The 16,233-nt window shown below is 39.0% G+C and overlaps 4 protein-coding genes across 6 annotated transcripts; 1 reads left to right on the top strand and 3 right to left on the bottom strand.

The window, feature by feature from the left end:
* Nucleotides 1-308: 308 nt before the first annotated feature.
* LOC126590176 (uncharacterized) lies at nt 309-2,381 on the bottom strand. The gene has a single exon (XM_050255704.1). The coding sequence runs from the start codon at nt 2,379-2,381 to the stop codon at nt 309-311; it is 2,073 nt and encodes a 690-aa protein (XP_050111661.1).
* Nucleotides 2,382-4,020: 1,639 nt separating this feature from the next.
* LOC126591122 (uncharacterized) lies at nt 4,021-8,088 on the bottom strand. Of its 2 annotated transcripts, none has more exons than XM_050256692.1 (15): nt 7,885-8,088; nt 7,689-7,776; nt 7,571-7,617; nt 7,349-7,438; nt 7,174-7,227; nt 6,876-6,953; nt 6,718-6,786; nt 6,484-6,639; nt 6,265-6,391; nt 5,668-5,702; nt 5,416-5,505; nt 5,206-5,310; nt 4,819-4,968; nt 4,545-4,654; nt 4,021-4,460 (listed from the first exon to the last, which is right to left on the bottom strand). In XM_050256692.1, exons 1-15 carry the CDS (start codon nt 7,918-7,920, stop codon nt 4,385-4,387), a joined length of 1,311 nt encoding a protein of 436 aa, XP_050112649.1. In that variant the 5' UTR covers nt 7,921-8,088; the 3' UTR covers nt 4,021-4,384. The 2 variants fall into 2 exon arrangements, with proteins under 2 accessions (XP_050112649.1, XP_050112648.1); XM_050256691.1 differs by having other exon boundaries at nt 5,668-5,705; nt 7,885-8,087.
* Nucleotides 8,089-10,488: 2,400 nt separating this feature from the next.
* On the top strand, nt 10,489-13,227 carry LOC126589243 (metal tolerance protein B-like). Of its 2 annotated transcripts, none has more exons than XM_050254468.1 (3): nt 10,489-10,785; nt 10,962-11,097; nt 11,964-13,227. In XM_050254468.1, the coding sequence occupies exons 2-3, from the start codon at nt 11,029-11,031 to the stop codon at nt 13,176-13,178; spliced, it is 1,284 nt and encodes a 427-aa protein (XP_050110425.1). In that variant the 5' UTR covers nt 10,489-10,785; nt 10,962-11,028; the 3' UTR covers nt 13,179-13,227. The 2 variants fall into 2 exon arrangements, with proteins under 2 accessions (XP_050110425.1, XP_050110424.1); XM_050254467.1 differs by having other exon boundaries at nt 10,489-10,797.
* A 332-nt stretch (nt 13,228-13,559) lies between these two features.
* On the bottom strand, nt 13,560-15,778 carry LOC126589244 (ras-related protein Rab2BV-like). The gene is made up of 3 exons (XM_050254469.1): nt 15,613-15,778; nt 15,313-15,508; nt 13,560-14,238 (listed from the first exon to the last, which is right to left on the bottom strand). Exons 2-3 carry the CDS (start codon nt 15,475-15,477, stop codon nt 13,753-13,755), a joined length of 651 nt encoding a protein of 216 aa, XP_050110426.1. The 5' UTR covers nt 15,478-15,508; nt 15,613-15,778; the 3' UTR covers nt 13,560-13,752.
* Between the last annotated feature and the right edge of the window lie 455 nt (nt 15,779-16,233).

Genomic DNA, 16,233 nt, shown 5'->3' with positions numbered 1-16,233 from the left:
AAATCCCATCGAACTTTTAGAAATTGGCTTAAATAATTTTAATCAAATTTCAATTGCTAAACAACTAAAATTAAATATTAACAACATAATGATCAAGTATTGATAACACAACAATGAAATATTGACAACTTGACAACATATATAAATATTATAAATCAACGACATACTGAAAAACTGACCATTTCTGCTATTAGAATTTGAAAATTGATCATTTGGCCAATTTCTCTTAAATTTTTTACACTTCTTTTATATTTTTCTTTTTACATGAACTTGAGGAGAAGTTTTCAAGCAGAAGCTAGGGTTGCTTGCTAATAGCAGAAAGAGTTACTGTTGGAGTGCCTTGTTTGATCTGAAACTGTTGGCTGAAACCAAGATTTGCCATGAGAAGGCACACGTGTAAGAAGCTCACCTCCATGCCTAAGCTGTTGCGCGTGCTCCTTCCAACTGCATTGATTTGCTGCGTAACACAACATCTCTATCCACACTTGGCTTATTATCCCCCATTTTTCTTCATTACTCTTTCCCTCCTCGGTTTCCAATGCCATCAACTGTTTTGCAAGCCTACACCCATCAAACAACACTGTCTTGCTTCTATCACCAATCACCATTGCCGGAACTAACTCCGTGTTCACCTCAAGCAAAACCTGCCTGGCATGGCCTGCCCCTTTGGTTATGACTTCTCTTCTCTTTTCAAAAAACTCTGTGGCCTCTGCACACGTGTCACGAAACCTAATCTGCCCAATTCCCTCTGGCAACATGAAGGGGCTGAAGACGAGAATGTGCATCATATAATTTGAGAACAACTTGCTCACCTTGGATTTGGAACTAATTAGAGATGGATCTTGATTTATATTTTCAAGATCATTGTTGAAGCATAAATCTGTTGCAATGTGCCATAGAAGAATGCTTTGGTCTAATGAAGCTTCTTCCACGCTCCAACCAAACTTTTCGATACAGTTACTCTTTTGAAGAGCATGAGTGCCTCTCCAATCCAAGACTTCACTGGTTGCAACATCTTCTCTTTGAGCATCTTGGAGTTGCGCAACAATAAGCTCTCTCATCTCAGTAGGGACATCCTCCTTGGCTGTGTACCAATATTTCTCTAACATGTCATAGATGTGAAGGAGTTTGAGAATTCTAGCACGCTTCGGGGGATTCTCTTTGAAACAAAAATCGATGAGATTGTATTGTGCCACGGATTCAGACCAATTTTTGTCGTAGCCCCAGCTTGATCTAAAGGAAGAGATTGCTTGATAGACACGAGAAGCAAGTGAGTGCGTCCGCTTGCTTAACCAATAGAGTGTCCAATCTGTACAAATTAGTACAATGATGGCGTACAACTCAAGAGCAATGGCTCCGGCAGACAATAAGTAGGTGAGAGTTATATCAACGGTGGAATAAAAATGCTTATCAACAACAAAGGCAAAGACTACAAGTGTGGAAATGGAGCAAAGAAGGTTGATGAAGCGAAAAATGATACCCAGGCGAGAATACACAACAGTTGCCTTTGTGTATAACACATCATAAACAAAACCAAGCTCAACCTCTATTACTTTGAGGACTTCTTTCGGTGAATGACCCTGAAGCATTTCACTGCAGCAATTGCGATCATTGTAGTCCAGGATGAGATCTGCGTAAAGGCGCTTAAAGAGGTCGAACAATTCAAATGCTTCGTGGAGATATCTGGCTTCGGAAATAACAGGATTGATCCGCCCAACACGAAAAATACCTTCACCACCTGTACTTCCAATCGCAACCTCATCTCCTCGAGCTTTGATAGCGCTATATTCAGCTGCATAATTGGCATAACCACGACCTGGATTCGGAGCAGGGAGCAAGGATTCACGCAATCTTCCGCTGCTTGCAGACCGCAGGGCCCAAGTCCGCTCTCCATACTTGGTAAGTCCAACAACAAATACTGGTATTGCTAGCAATGAGAGGGGGTACGTGCTCGGCGTCCAGTATCTTAAAAAGATGAAAAAAGCCACTTCAACCTGGACAACTAAACCCAGCAGGTGCCTCAACCAAAGCTCATTGTCCTCCAACGCGTAAGCAGTGATGGTGTCTGGACCGCCAAGGTGCACGAGAAGAAATGGCGCCCAGAAAGCCATAATGGTATGGCTGTTTGGATGTGGGGAGCTTTCTTGATCGTCTACTTGTAAGCTGGATATCATTCCAAGCGTGACAGTAGCAACCCAATCCGCTGATAAGTACGCTGTCCAAATGACGATTCTGATCCAAGTTTTAGCACTGTACTTTCTTCGGCTTCCCAACACCACTAGGACAGTTTGTAAGCATAGGCTGCAGAGGACCAGGAGTCGGAGGTTCCATTTGTTCCATAGGTTTCCCACACTTTCTGGAATAATTCTAATTTCCACCATTTTTGTAGTTTATGAATGAAATTTAATGCGTAAGATGTGGTAAGAAATGAGAGAACTGTAGGGGGAAGAGAACACTGAAATAACATATATAGCATGGTATTACAATTCATTCACAATATAACGCCATATCATATGCCATAACATACATGTATTAACTGTATCGTCTACTCATATTATAACATGTGATGTACATCACTTGACGGTATTCCCTATCAAAATTTCTCGACAACAACCACTAGTACTTGATTTAACAGCTTAGCCCATTGGTGGTACCAAAAATTTAGGGGTGTGATATCCACACACCCCATTTTACTTCTCACACACCTTCTTAATTTTCGGCCGTTGGATCGGATGAATTGAAGAAGATCAACGGACAGAAATTATTAAAGGGTGTGTGAGAAGTAAAATGGGGTGTGTGGACAACACACCCCAAAATTTATACAAGTTTTAGTATTAAATTCGTAGCCATGTGGTTTGTTCCTGAATTGTGGCATTTTATTTTAAACATCATGTACATTAGTCCTCAACATAATATAAAAAATAGATGTAGCTACCACACTTGCACATACAATAGCGTGGATTGTGGCATTTTATTTTAAACATCATGTACATTAGTCCTGAACTTAATATAAAAAAAAACAGATGTAGCTTACCACACTTGCACATACAATAGCGATAAAAATCGAAAGTCTTGTAGGCTCTTCTTCTTCTTCTTTTTTTTCAAGAAAGAGGACCAACTGGTGGCTTTGCCATTGCAATACACCCTACAGGGACTGAGAAGACTCAAAGAGACATTTCAGCCTCCTCAGCTAGCATCGTGTAATTTACCAGCGTTAGAAATCGAAGGTCTTGCAGGTTTTTCGGTCCTCATTATTTTACGAGTTTGCTCATCACTTGCCTTTTTCTCTATACCAACTCTTAAGCATTGATATTTGTTGGTTTTTTTTTTTTTTTTCAAGAAAGAGGACCAACTGATGGCTTTGCCACTGCAGTACACCCTACAGGGATCGAGAAGACTCAAAGAGACATTTCCGCCTCCCCAGCTAGCATCGTGTAATTCATCAGCGTTAGAAATTGAAAGTCTTGCAGGTTTTTCGGTCCTCATTATTTTACGAGTTTGCTCACCACTTGCCTTTTTCTCTATACCAACTCTTAAGCATTGATATTTGTTGGTCTACATTTTAATACAACCGTTGCTGTGATATACCACCCAAGTCAATGACAAGTTTTAAAATTAAACACATAAATCTAGCTACATTTCCAACTGTAGCAAAGACTAGCTAGTAGCAAAAGCATATGATAGCTTAGGTGGTTATTTTTAAAATTATGCTGTTAATCACTTGCTTATAGCACAAGAAAACGAATACGTCTCCGTCTTCGACCCTTTCGTCACCTAACGAACTGGTGGTTGGCAGTGGCACATTTTATTATCTAATTAAGCAGCAAGCACAAGAACAAAAGTACGACTTTCGTTCTTTCATTTCGGAGCGAAAAAATGAGGAAAATGAAGTTACAGGATTAACCGAGAGAGCTAATCTCTTGTCGTATACTGTATTCTTTTGTGCTTGAGGCCAAAGGGATTAGAACTATTGCCTTCAGACGTGAGGGGTATAATGGTCTTACTACTACTGGAGTAGAATACGTGAAACCGGAACTTGATACAATACACAAATTAGAGAGGCAGTACAAATGTGGTAAGCGTAGCATTACTCAGGCGAGTCACGCTTTCATCCTACAATACGTTAAATTTATATGAATGCAAGGCTCCAATGCCGTGTACAAGTGATGTGTAAAGTATGAATTTCCCATTCTTATGTTCGTGATTCGAGCCTTCCGAGATTACCTGTTTCCAAACACAGACTAGACACTTCTGCTTCTTTACCTAGTGAACATTTTGATATGCGAAGAACGCCGAGCAAATGCGTTTCATAAACTTTACAAAGAAAACTGTGCTACTTTAACCAATTTTAGTATGAAGGGGGTTGAGCTGATTGCCTTTGCATTCACCGCACGGTCATGGGGCCATCTTGTTTCATCTTGATGAGGTTGCTTTCAATGTTTCGCAACACTGGTTTATAGCTGCAACTCGTCGGATGAAATTCATGTTAGCACGAAACTTATAAGAAGAAAACGGAGGGAGGAAAAGAGGGAGAGGGAGCTTACAGGCGTGCAAGCCCATTGTATGCTTGGGTAGCTTGTTGGAGTCGTGCGGAGAGCTGCAATACTTCAGCTGATAACGCTTCTGCTCTGCTCTGTTCTTTCGCAAGTTGATCCTACAAATAAAAGCACGGATGAAACTCAAAAAATGATGCCAATTAATGAAAGCTAAATAACCCCCATCCTGAATCTTTAATCAAAGCACCATGGAAAGTTCAAATACAGTTTTTTTCATATCAAAAAACAAATGAATAAAACTTCTTTCTGCTAGCTGACTAACCTTGATGGAGAGAACTTCAGTTGTATACGCAGCTGAACCAGTCTCATTGGCCCCGCCTTCATGGGATTCTAGTAACCCCTTGGACTGGTCGGTTCTCAACTTATCTATAGTTGCACGGAGCTCTTCATTATGCTTAAGACAGTCTTTCACCTGCATATTCACATGCCAAAAATTAAGACATTTCACGAAAATACAAAAGCTGCAAACATGAACCAGATTAGTTAGATTCGCTAGTCAAGCATAGTAAATGGTAAGACCTCCGTATCCAGTTGGCAATTGTTTAATGAGAAACCAAAGAAAGACATATTATTAGAAAAAAATAATACTGGATAATTTTACATATAGCCAACATTCTGTCAATCTCTGTGCTAAGCCATTGACAATTACCTGATTCTCCCAGTGCCCTGATATGCTCATTGCTTGCTGATAAGAATTCGAGAGATCAGAATTTTCCTCGAAAAGCCTTTCTATCTCCGAAGATTGGGAATCAATCTGCCACCAAGTACAAAAAGTGAGTTTTCTGCCAAAAGACAAATACACCACCAAAAATTAAAAAGGGTTCCTATTGGAATTATAAAAGAGTGTTGCAAAGATAACCTCTATCAAAAGTTTTTGTCTACTACTTTCCAATCTCTCAATCACTACTGCCATGTCATGCAACTGCTTCTCAAGTTTCTCCTTGTCTTCCTGTTCATTAATGCATTGACCCGTAAATAAAATTAATAATTTATTAAGGAACAACGGGAAGAGAGGACACTCATATTATAGTAATAGTAACAGTGCCTCCTGAGAGGAACTCATTAAACCTGACAAATGTAAAATTTCTAGGTCATCATGAAATGGACTTACGAGTGAAAATTCCTTGCCAGCCACTTTCTCTGAAACTTCTGCAGTGCAAGAACCACGGGCATAACAACATTCATAAGATCTAACTTTTTTGTAAAATGCCACCATGCAGCAAAAGAATCATGGAAGGCCAATAGAACAACAAAATTGACAGAAGCGTAAACGGGATATGGGGAATTGCAACACCATAGATGGTATTCAAGACTAAACAATTTTACTTGGAATCTAGAACTCAGAAGCCAAAAGGGTTTCCAGTTGCGACTCCAAGTACACTGAACCCATGAGCCGCCATGGATTTCCATTTATGAATCTTAAATTAGATATAGAGGAAGTATGAATATAGTGCCAAATATGCAAACAAGAAGAAAAAACTACTAAGAGGAAAAATTCAGGCCAATAACGGTCAATTTGTTTGACTTTTCTAGACCAACAATGTTTATGTACATTTGTTCCTTAGCCTCTTTCACATCAGACCGTGCGGCCCCCAAGATTTAAAGGAGGCTTCCTAAAGTTCTCTCCATTTTATAACTTGAACATCTGAAAGGAGATTTTCTGAAATTCTTTATGGTGTAGAAATGTACATTTGGATGGTTTTGGTACCTGAAGCCTTTCTAGACATAGCTGCAAGCTTTTCCTCCAATTCCTGCTTTACAGATGTAAGGGTGGATGCCCGGGCTTGCTCCTCTGCTAATTGTTGTCTCTCTTGCTGCCTCAAGTGTGACTCTTGCTACAAGAAATTTACCACAGTTGGACACCTATAAACAATGCACCAGTTGGGAAATTGGGAAACTACAAATATTCCAACAAACAAATTATCACCTGTAACGCAGATTTTAAGCTAGCCAGCTCCTTTTCTAACATTTGCATCTGATCTGGTGAATTAGAAATTGAGTTCATTGCACTAAGTGAACCACTCATTGCTTGTTGCTGTAACATATTCAGTTCAGCTCTCAAAGCGGCTGCATCTTCCTCAGCCTGTTGCAAGACAACAAGTGAGAAAAGCATAGAAAGATACTGTTCCAAAGGTATTTAATAGAGAAACTAATTGCATACTCGATACTGTTCTTCTTCTGCATCCTTTAACCGTTTCTTGAGCGTACGAAGCTGGGCTGAAAGATCCTCCTACATTAAGAAATCAAATTCTGAGAGTGAAATAAAACAGAATGAACCAAGTGAGATGAAACACCAACTAAAATATAGATGGTCAGTACCCGTGCAACAACTGCCGCATCTTTCTCCATTGCAACATCCTTGAGGGCTTTTCTCAAAGACGGTACAGTGTTTTTCTCCTGCAATTTACACAAAGTATTAGATGATAATAGGCTGAAAAAGTTAACAAGGAATGCCCTTTTTTCTTTCCTATAGCTGCACATTCATTGTTTCTACGTACCATGAAACGAAGACAAGACATAAACTATGGAAAGATAGAGTTGAGAATACATTAATGCATAAAAAGACATACTCTTTACTGGGAAAAAATGTAATGATATTTAAAGGTGTCACATTTACCATATCATTCAAACGTTTCTGCAGCACATCGCCCCCGGCTTCCTTTGTTTCAAGCTGAAATATCAAGAGGGCAAAATAATTGCGCGTCAAAAAATTGATCGTGAAAGAAAACCAATACCCTCGTAAAATCGAAACTAAGAATCAAACAAGCAAACTACAGAAACAATAGTCTTACCATGGAAGCCAAGTTTTTGTTTTGCTCCTCCAATTCCGCATTTTTCTTCTCTAAGTCTTTTATCTGGGCAACCAAAACACTAACGTCGCTCTGCACCAGCAATCACATATACATGGGAATTAAAACTAAAACTTTCTCGGCAACCAAACATAAAAATCGAAAAACAAAATTCCGAAAATTTTCTTTTCTCAACAGATAATGAATGAAGAAATCAGCTCCTACCTCAGAGAGCCGATTCGCGCTCTCCGATTTTCGCATTCCTCCATTATCTGCGCAATCAAAAACTTCAGCGAAAATACAAAAATCTCAAATTTAACAAAAAAAAAGAAAGATAGCGAACCGATTGGAATCGAGATTTTGCTGAGATCGGGTCCCGACGAAGTTTTGCTCAACTTTTCTGCAGCTCGCTTTTGGCGAATTTCTTCCAACTGATAAAAATTCAAATAAAATGAACAAAATTGAAGGAGAATTACGTATTTTTGAATGCAAATATTCAATGAGAAAAGGAAAGTAAACGATGGCGATGAGATCCGTACCGTTCGTCGGCCGAGAGTTGCGTGGCGGGAGTCCATGGCGGAGCGAAGGCGAGGTAAGGACGGTAGTTTCCGTCTCGGTCGCTCTCGCTGCAGCCTCTGCACGGCGGTTTCTCTCGGTGATGGTTTCGATCCGGCACAGAGAGAGAAGGCGGTGGCTGGCTGTGTAGAAAACGTTTCTAACGGTCCGTAGGCCCAAATGAAAGAGACAATTGTTTCAAAACTTTTGGAAGAGTTTCACGGTTTGCGGGCCGGGTCTAAGCCCATTCCGTTATTTCAGTTACTTGACTCCCCGAGGATTGAGGAGGAATTAAAGTACTTTGCAGTTTATTCACAAAATTTTCGTGTTTATAAATGAAATTGTTTATTTTATAAATTATTTTGTAAAGATGTTTTATAAAAAGTTAATTAAAACTAAGATCGTTCAGTCATAAGCTATATAAACAAATGGACAAATTTGGTAAAAATATTATAAACTGTCTATCTATTTGTTATAATTGATTCACTAAATGATATTAATTTTAATTGCTTTTTTTTTTACAGAGATGATCATCAAGAATTATTTATATTTATAGACGATTTCGATTATTAGCACAAAGTTTTGTGAGTCGGCCACAAAGTTCCTTTTATTTCTTTATGCTTATTTTCTTCTAATCTCATACAGTCATATCGTGTAAGTTTGTATGAGGTGAAGCAATGTTACTATTCATTTGTTAATATTTTGGCAATCGGCTGCCCTTAGGGCTAGTTTGGTATTGTTGTGCTTTGAAAAAAAAAACTGCTTCTGATGTACTATGAGAATAAGCTAATTTCTGCTGCTTCACGTTTTCAACATTTTTTTCACCCAAAACTATGAAAATAAGTTGTTTTTAAGTGTTTACCAAACACATTTTTGAGCTCAGCTTTTTTTATACCCACTTTTTATAAAAGCACCTCAGCACCAAACCAGTACTTAATCTCACTGCATAGGTTCATGCACAGCATCCTTCAACTATCATGAGTCTCATTCACTAAAGAGTATTCTTTTATTCCATGTTACAATAGATATGCAAACGGAATTAAAATACATGGACAAATAAAAAAATATGTTCACAAAAATATACCCACTTTTTATAAAAACACATCAGCACCAAACCAGTACTTAGTCTCATTACATAGGTTCATGCACGGCATCCTTCAACTATCATGAATCTCATTCACTAAAGATTATTCTTTTATTCCATGTTACAATAGATATGCAAATGGAATTAAAATACACGGACAAATAAAAAAATATGTTCACAAAAATTCGGAGAATAATTGGCCGAGCTAACTCTAAAACTCCATTTGGTGGGTTATGAGATAGGTTGCAATCAATTAAAATGGACTTGGATTCAGTCCATGTCGTTATTTGTTGTGTTAAAATGTGAGATGAACATGATGGATTATGGATCCACATTAGAGTGAATTATCTAACGTATCCTTATATTGTTGGAAAATATTAGTATTTAGGTTTATTTTAGTATTTGGATTTTGTTTGTTAGTTTAGGATTTGGGCCAAGTCTATCCGAGTTAGGGTTTCTTAGGTTTAGTTATCTATAAATATTTCTTGTAATTTACTTTGAGAAACATGTCATTCACAATGTAGTCTTTTGGGATTCTGTAGCTGTTTCGGCATTCTCCTTTGTTTAATAATATTCTTATTATTTTGTAATCTTTTATAGTTTTGTGGCCTGTGTATTCTTGCATTGGGCATGGTAGCTTGAACTTGGAATGGAAATCGGCATCGGCATCAGCATGGGCATCGACATCGGTATCGACATCGGCATCGGCACTAGAATTTGGAGTTTTGCATCCACATCTACTTTGGCAAACCCATGTCGTGTACCGCCATGAGTTTGACGGGGGGTGTTGGAAAATATTAGTATTTAGGTTTATTTTAGTATTTGGGTTTTACTTGTTAGTTTAGGATTTGGGCCAAGCCCATCCGAGTTAGAGTTTCTTAGGTTCAGTTCTCTATAAATATTTCTTGTAATTTAGTTTGAGAAACATGTCATTCACAATGTAGTCTTTTGAGATTCTGTAGCCGTTTCGGCATTCTCCTTTGTTTAATAATATTCTTATTATTTTGTAATCTTTTATAGTTTTGTTCATCGTGTACTCTGATATTCAACTTATACATGAGTTATAAGTCTTATCTTATAAGTTTTTGTCAATCAAATAATATTCTAAGTAGGCTAAAAACAAAAAATCATATCCTTAAGATCCAATATTGTTCGGTCCACCAAACCGGCCTAAATGGCTGCCAAAAGATTTAATACATGATTATAGACTTCTTAATTCATTATATTTATAACATAATATTTTATAATATTAATAAAAAAAGTAACTTAAAAGTTTTATAATATTGACACCTTTTTGCCATTTCTCACGGTTAAAAGTTAACTTTAGTTTCCCAACGCAACGTATAATTCTACAAAGTACTCCAAAAAAGGAATTAGATTCTACATTTACTTTGTAAGGATTTTAAAAATTCACATATCTTTATTATTCATCATATATCGTGTAATCAGAAATAGTTTAATTTTTTATATAAAATGACGAAAACTAATCAGACGTTATACAACTAACCTAACCTAGCATCGCGACAAAGTAGATCTGAAGAGTACCCTCTTCCCTCCCGAATTACCAAAGTTTGAGAAAAATCAATCAAAAGCCCAACTTCAACTTGTTTCCAAATTTGAGAAATCTCCGAACTTTTTCCCCAATCAATTTTGGGGGAGTTCGGGATTTTTTTTCTCGAAAATTGAATTAACCCCTGATTTCGTCCTGCTTCCGATGTCTTTAACGTCAAAGCTGAATGCCGTTGCCCCACGGATTGATGAGAGATGAGAGAACGTGTGGGACTTGGATCACAAATGACAAGTGAGTTTCCATGTATGCAAAAACCCTAATCATTTCTCTTCCTATTGATTTCATCCCTTGAGAGAGAGAGAACTTGGGATCGCAAATCCCAAGCGATCCCAAGTTTGTCTATGAAGAGCTGATCTAATTATATTAGTGTCTATAATTGATTTCTTCTGTGTAATACTAATCGATAGGCCTCATTGGTAAGTGCTACAAGATCTCGTACATTGAACCCATGGTTATGGATCCGAATCCATTAGTATGGAACATTTTCTTTTGCAAGTGAAATCCCCCATCAAAATCTCTACTTGTCTCTCCTCAGATTCTCAGGTACTCCTCCATCGTTCCCAATTGAGCTCTCTTCCTCCGTTTTGTTTTTCCATTTTTTTGGGTTTTTGGATTCTTTGGTTTGCATTTTCAAGTTGGTATTTTGATCTTTGTGTTGATTTTTATTATATGGTTGTATTGGTTTAATGGTAGTTTATGGAATTTGATGATTTGGGTCTGTTAGTTTATATGGGTCTGTTGCAAAGTTGGATGCTTGGCGTTGAACTGTGTTTTATGATTGATTCTTTTCGAATCAGAAAGCTACCCAGATTTCGAGTTTTCGGGTTCTTGGTGCAGCACATAGAGGCATGAGATTGTAGGGAAAAATAAAATAAAATAGGTATTACCATTTTCGGGGTCCAACAGGATGAAGGGGTTAGGGGTGTTTGAGGTGGCTCTTGATGAAAATCCAAGATTTTTCATTTCCTACGAAGAATGGAACGATAATGTTCTTCGTTCATTCAATAACTAAATGTGTAACAGTCGTACACACATGGTTGCACACGCAGTGAAACCAAGTTGACCGAACCACGAGAGTTTCCATCTAAGCTTAACAAATCCGTGCTAGTAACTAATCTCACAGAATTTAGCTAAAGCTTGATTAACATTAAAGCTGTTGCATGAGTTATAGTTGCCCAATGCCAAACAGCTTTCTGCCGATTTGGTCTTTGAGCTGGAATATGACTTGGTTCTGAGCAGCTGTGTGCTAGCTCGGTTTTCTGTGTGCTCGCTTGCACAGCTGCTCTGTTTTTCTGTGCAGCAACCTGCCCTTCTGCGCTTTATATTCCGACCTTGCTTAATATCTGGAAATAGGCCTCTTCATTTGCTCTTCTTTTTTTAAGAAATTAACACCATCACTTTTTCTGAAGCACATGGAACATGAGAAGGTACCCTTTACGAGAACAGAGTCTCAGGAAATTGAAATCCCAACGGTCTCTGAAGGCATTGATACTCTTCCTGTGCCACCACAGTTGCGTCCCTCCTCGTGTGTCTGTGTTTTCTCCAAAAACGAGCATTGTAGTTTGGATTCAAAACAGCGGTCAAAGTCAGCTACAAAACTCTCTGGACTCGTTGTCGCGTCTCTCTTGTTTATGGTTGTAGAAATTATTGGTGGTGTCAAAGCCAACAGCCTTGCAGTACTCACAGATGCAGCCCACTTGCTCACTGATGTTATTGGATTCTCCATTGCTCTTTTCACAGTAATGGCTTCAGGTTGGGAGGCAACATCGTACCAGTCTTTCGGATATCACCGTCTTGAGGTTTTGAGTGCCCTTTTCTCTGTGCAGCTCATATGGCTGGTCTCTGGGATCTTGATCTATGAAGCAGTCAACAGGATCCTTCACAACAAGGAAAAGGTGAATGGGCAACTCATGTTTTCAGTCGCAGCATTTGGGTTTCTTGTCAACCTTATCATGGTCGTGTGGCTTGGTCACGATCACACCCATCATGCATGTGGAGGCTTGGGTCAAGATCATCTCCATGATCACAATCACGATCATCATCATGGTAATAATCACGATCATCATCATCATGGTCATAGTCATGATCATAACCATGGTCATAATCACGATCATCATAAGGAGGAAGAAAGTGCAATACTTGAAGAGGACAAAACAAGTCTGGTGTCAAATTCTGTGGGGAAGACTAAAATATTAAACATAAATATCCAAGGAGCTTACTTGCATGTCATCGCCGATATGATTCAGTCCGTTGGGGTGATGATTGCTGGAGGCATCATATGGGCAAGGCCAGATTGGTTAGTAGTTGATCTTATCTGCACACTCATATTTTCTGTTTTTGCTGTCAGCACAACCATATCGATGCTCAAAAATATATATGGCATATTGATGGAGAGAATGCCAAGCGAGATTGATATCACCGGGCTAGAAAAAGGCATCAAGTGCATCAAAGGGGTTCAGGATATTCACGACCTGCATGTTTGGGCGCTAACGGTTGGAAAAACAGTTTTGTCTTGCCATGTAACGGCTGAGCCTGCAGTAAGTTCTAGTCAGATAATTGACGAGATTAGGGATTACTGTGAAAGTACTTACAGAATACATCATGTAACTATACAGATTGAATAGTAGACTGCAGTAAGTTTACCACCAATCATGTTGACTTCTTGTGCAAGCAATTGAAATGTTCGCGTCCGGATGTCCCAAAGAATTCAAAAACCCTAACCTTCTCGATTCACCATGAAACTGCCACCACCATTGTACGCCATAAGCAATCGATCGCAAGAGCGAAGGCAGCAGAAAGGAAAAGGCTGAAGAAATGCGTCTAGAATGATATGACAAAACGGTATTGAAGCGTTTGTTAGAATGGAAGAAGCAACTGAGAAACGAAATCCTTCTCCATTGATTCTTTAATTTGAGATGCCGAGTTCCACTAGGCATTCCAAATTTCGGTGGTTACACTTTATATCAAGCAACATATAACAAAACGGTGCATCAGAAGTAAAAGCAGGCCCTCAAAATGTATCGATACTACTGTCATTATAATTTTCACAAAGCTTCCTTATCACAAATCGACGAAGTAAAACTTGTATTCTACATGCTTCCCTGTCACCCAAAAAAAAGAAACTAAAAAGAGAAAAATCAAAAGAGCTGGCATCCAGCAAAATGTTTCCCCTCCTTCCCCCTAGGTGTGTGTCATCTTTTATGTCGAGCAGCAACCTCTCTTGTTCGTATTCCCAGAAGCGTCACCAACGTTGATGGTGGTTCCTTGACCAGGTAGGGTAGTTGAGACTGCTTCTTGAGCTGCCAGTGCTTTCTTGCTGACAATATGGTAGATCTCGGTTAGAATAGTTTGAAATGCCTTCTCAACGTTGGTTGCTTCCAGTGCTGATGTCTCGAGAAATGAGAGACCCTCCCTCTCAGCCAAGGACTGACCATCATCCTCTGAAACAGCTCGGAGATTGATCAAGTCAGACTTGTTTCCTGTCATCATGATAACAATGTTCGAATCTGCATGGTCCCTCAACTCACGGAGCCACCTTTGGACATTCTCAAAAGTTGGCCGCTTAGTTATGTCATAGACAAGGAGAGCACCCACTGCCCCTCTATAGTATGCACTGGTGATAGCACGGTATCGCTCCTGACCTGCTGTATCCCAGATCTGTGCCTTCACAGTCTTTCCCTCAACCTGTAAATTTCAGACACGGAAGAATTTAAGCTAGATCAGATTGTAAGCCACAATTTGCAAACCCATTCGTTGTATAAACAGACTTCTTTCTACTCATCAACATATTGAACGGTACGCTACAATGACAACTGACAACTGTATGTTAGAAACTCATAAATGTGCTCTGGGACCAGTGGTCCAGTAGACACATTTCATGTTTCTAGAATAACTTCACATTCAATTGAGCCATGATGTTTCAACTGGAAGAAATTCTAGTTCTCTCTTCAACTATATCATATTCATATATAGTTGCCTATATATAAAAAAACCAACAAAAGACAGTATGACCCACAAAACAAACCTAACGAACCAACAGTCTTCCAGATGAAAGATATTGGGCGGTTATTTAGCGTATCATACTCGGTTATTATGCTCTAAATACAAAGGATGGAGAAACCGAGACATGTGTTTCCGCATATACTTCCCCACAACATTATACAAAATTGGCTCTAATTAAGAATCAAACTTAAGTATCCACCTGTAAGTGCTCATAAATCAACTCCTCTTTCTTGAACTCTGCAAATCATCCCTAGTGTGTTAAACAACTTAAAGATCAACAACAGGTAAATGCTCAAATGGTTCAACTCCTAGAAATAAAATTCTAATCCCAGCTTCTATCAAACAAAAAGACGGCTTTTTATCCCACCGGTTTATTTAACCATTGGCAACCCTATCCACAAGAAGCAATCCATCTAAAAACACAGCACTAAAAAACCAATCCAAAACCGTTTCACCAAGTTATTAATAACAAATTTTCTGATGGACTCCAATCAAACACGTAAATCCCTAAACAAAATCCAAACAATAATCACAATCTCCAAGCGACCCAAACAAAAATTCAACCAAAATAATTCAAACTCCGAAACCTCCCAAAAATTAACCACATAAGATCGAATCCATCACAAACAAATATATCGACAACGCTGACAAAATCAAACAATTGAAGCACAAATCAACTTTCACACCAAGATTAAACACCAAACAGACTAATCAAACTTCTAAAAACGAAGAACAAAGCTCAGTAGGCGAACTTGCCTGGAGAGTTCGGGTGGCGAACTCGACTCCGATGGTGGATTTGGAGTCCAAGCAGAACTCATTCCTGGTAAACCTAGAGAGAATGTTAGATTTGCCCACACCAGAGTCACCGATCAACACGATCTTGAACAGGTAGTCGTACTCGTGGTCTACTCTACTCGCCATGCCGCCGTCTCCCCTCTCCGATCTCCACAACCTACACATACACACAAAAATTCGAACCCATCAAAAATCACACAAATCACTCTTTCTCTGCAACCTATACATACACAAACAGTTGTATCTATAGATCTCGCTTACCCGGAGGCGAATCGACAGAGGAGAGAACGCGATCGGAGAGTTCGATCGGAGGAACCGAAGGAATTGGGGCGGAGAGCACGGTGGGGGGTTTTGGGGAAGGAGAAAATGTGAACAAACGGAAGCAACGATGAGGGACTAGAGGGGGCTTCTGAAAGTTGAAACGGCAAATAAATAGATTCTTTGTTTGGTGGTCGAAACGGTGCCGTTTTTCGGCGACAACTGGGGATCTTTGATTTGTTGAATTGGGAGAGAGAGTGAGACAGTAGGCAGCCTGGCCTGGCGGGTTGGTGCCAGAGGGATGTTTTTATTTTTTAAAATTTTAAATTTTTGTAGTGTTTTCCCACGCCGTAATTAATTAATTAATTAATTTAGATTTGGTTGCGGTTTGGACAGTCGCCAGAGCTATGGCCGGCTGATTATTTGGTTGGCTGATTATTTCTAAACGTGTAGGTAAATTGTGCGTATACGACTTATGCTAGTTGCTAATAATTTACTTTTTTTTGTAATAATATTGACGACAATCATCATTGACGTCGAATCATGAATTAGGGTTGGTTGATGTTCGGTTTTGTTCGATTAAGCCTCAAATTGCACATTTCTATTTGTAACATCGTGATTCAG

The sequence above is a fragment of the Malus sylvestris genome, chromosome 11 (assembly GCF_916048215.2).
Source record: "Malus sylvestris chromosome 11, drMalSylv7.2, whole genome shotgun sequence".
NCBI lineage: Eukaryota > Viridiplantae > Streptophyta > Magnoliopsida > Rosales > Rosaceae > Malus > Malus sylvestris.
This window is presented reverse-complemented; position numbering and strand designations above follow the sequence as displayed.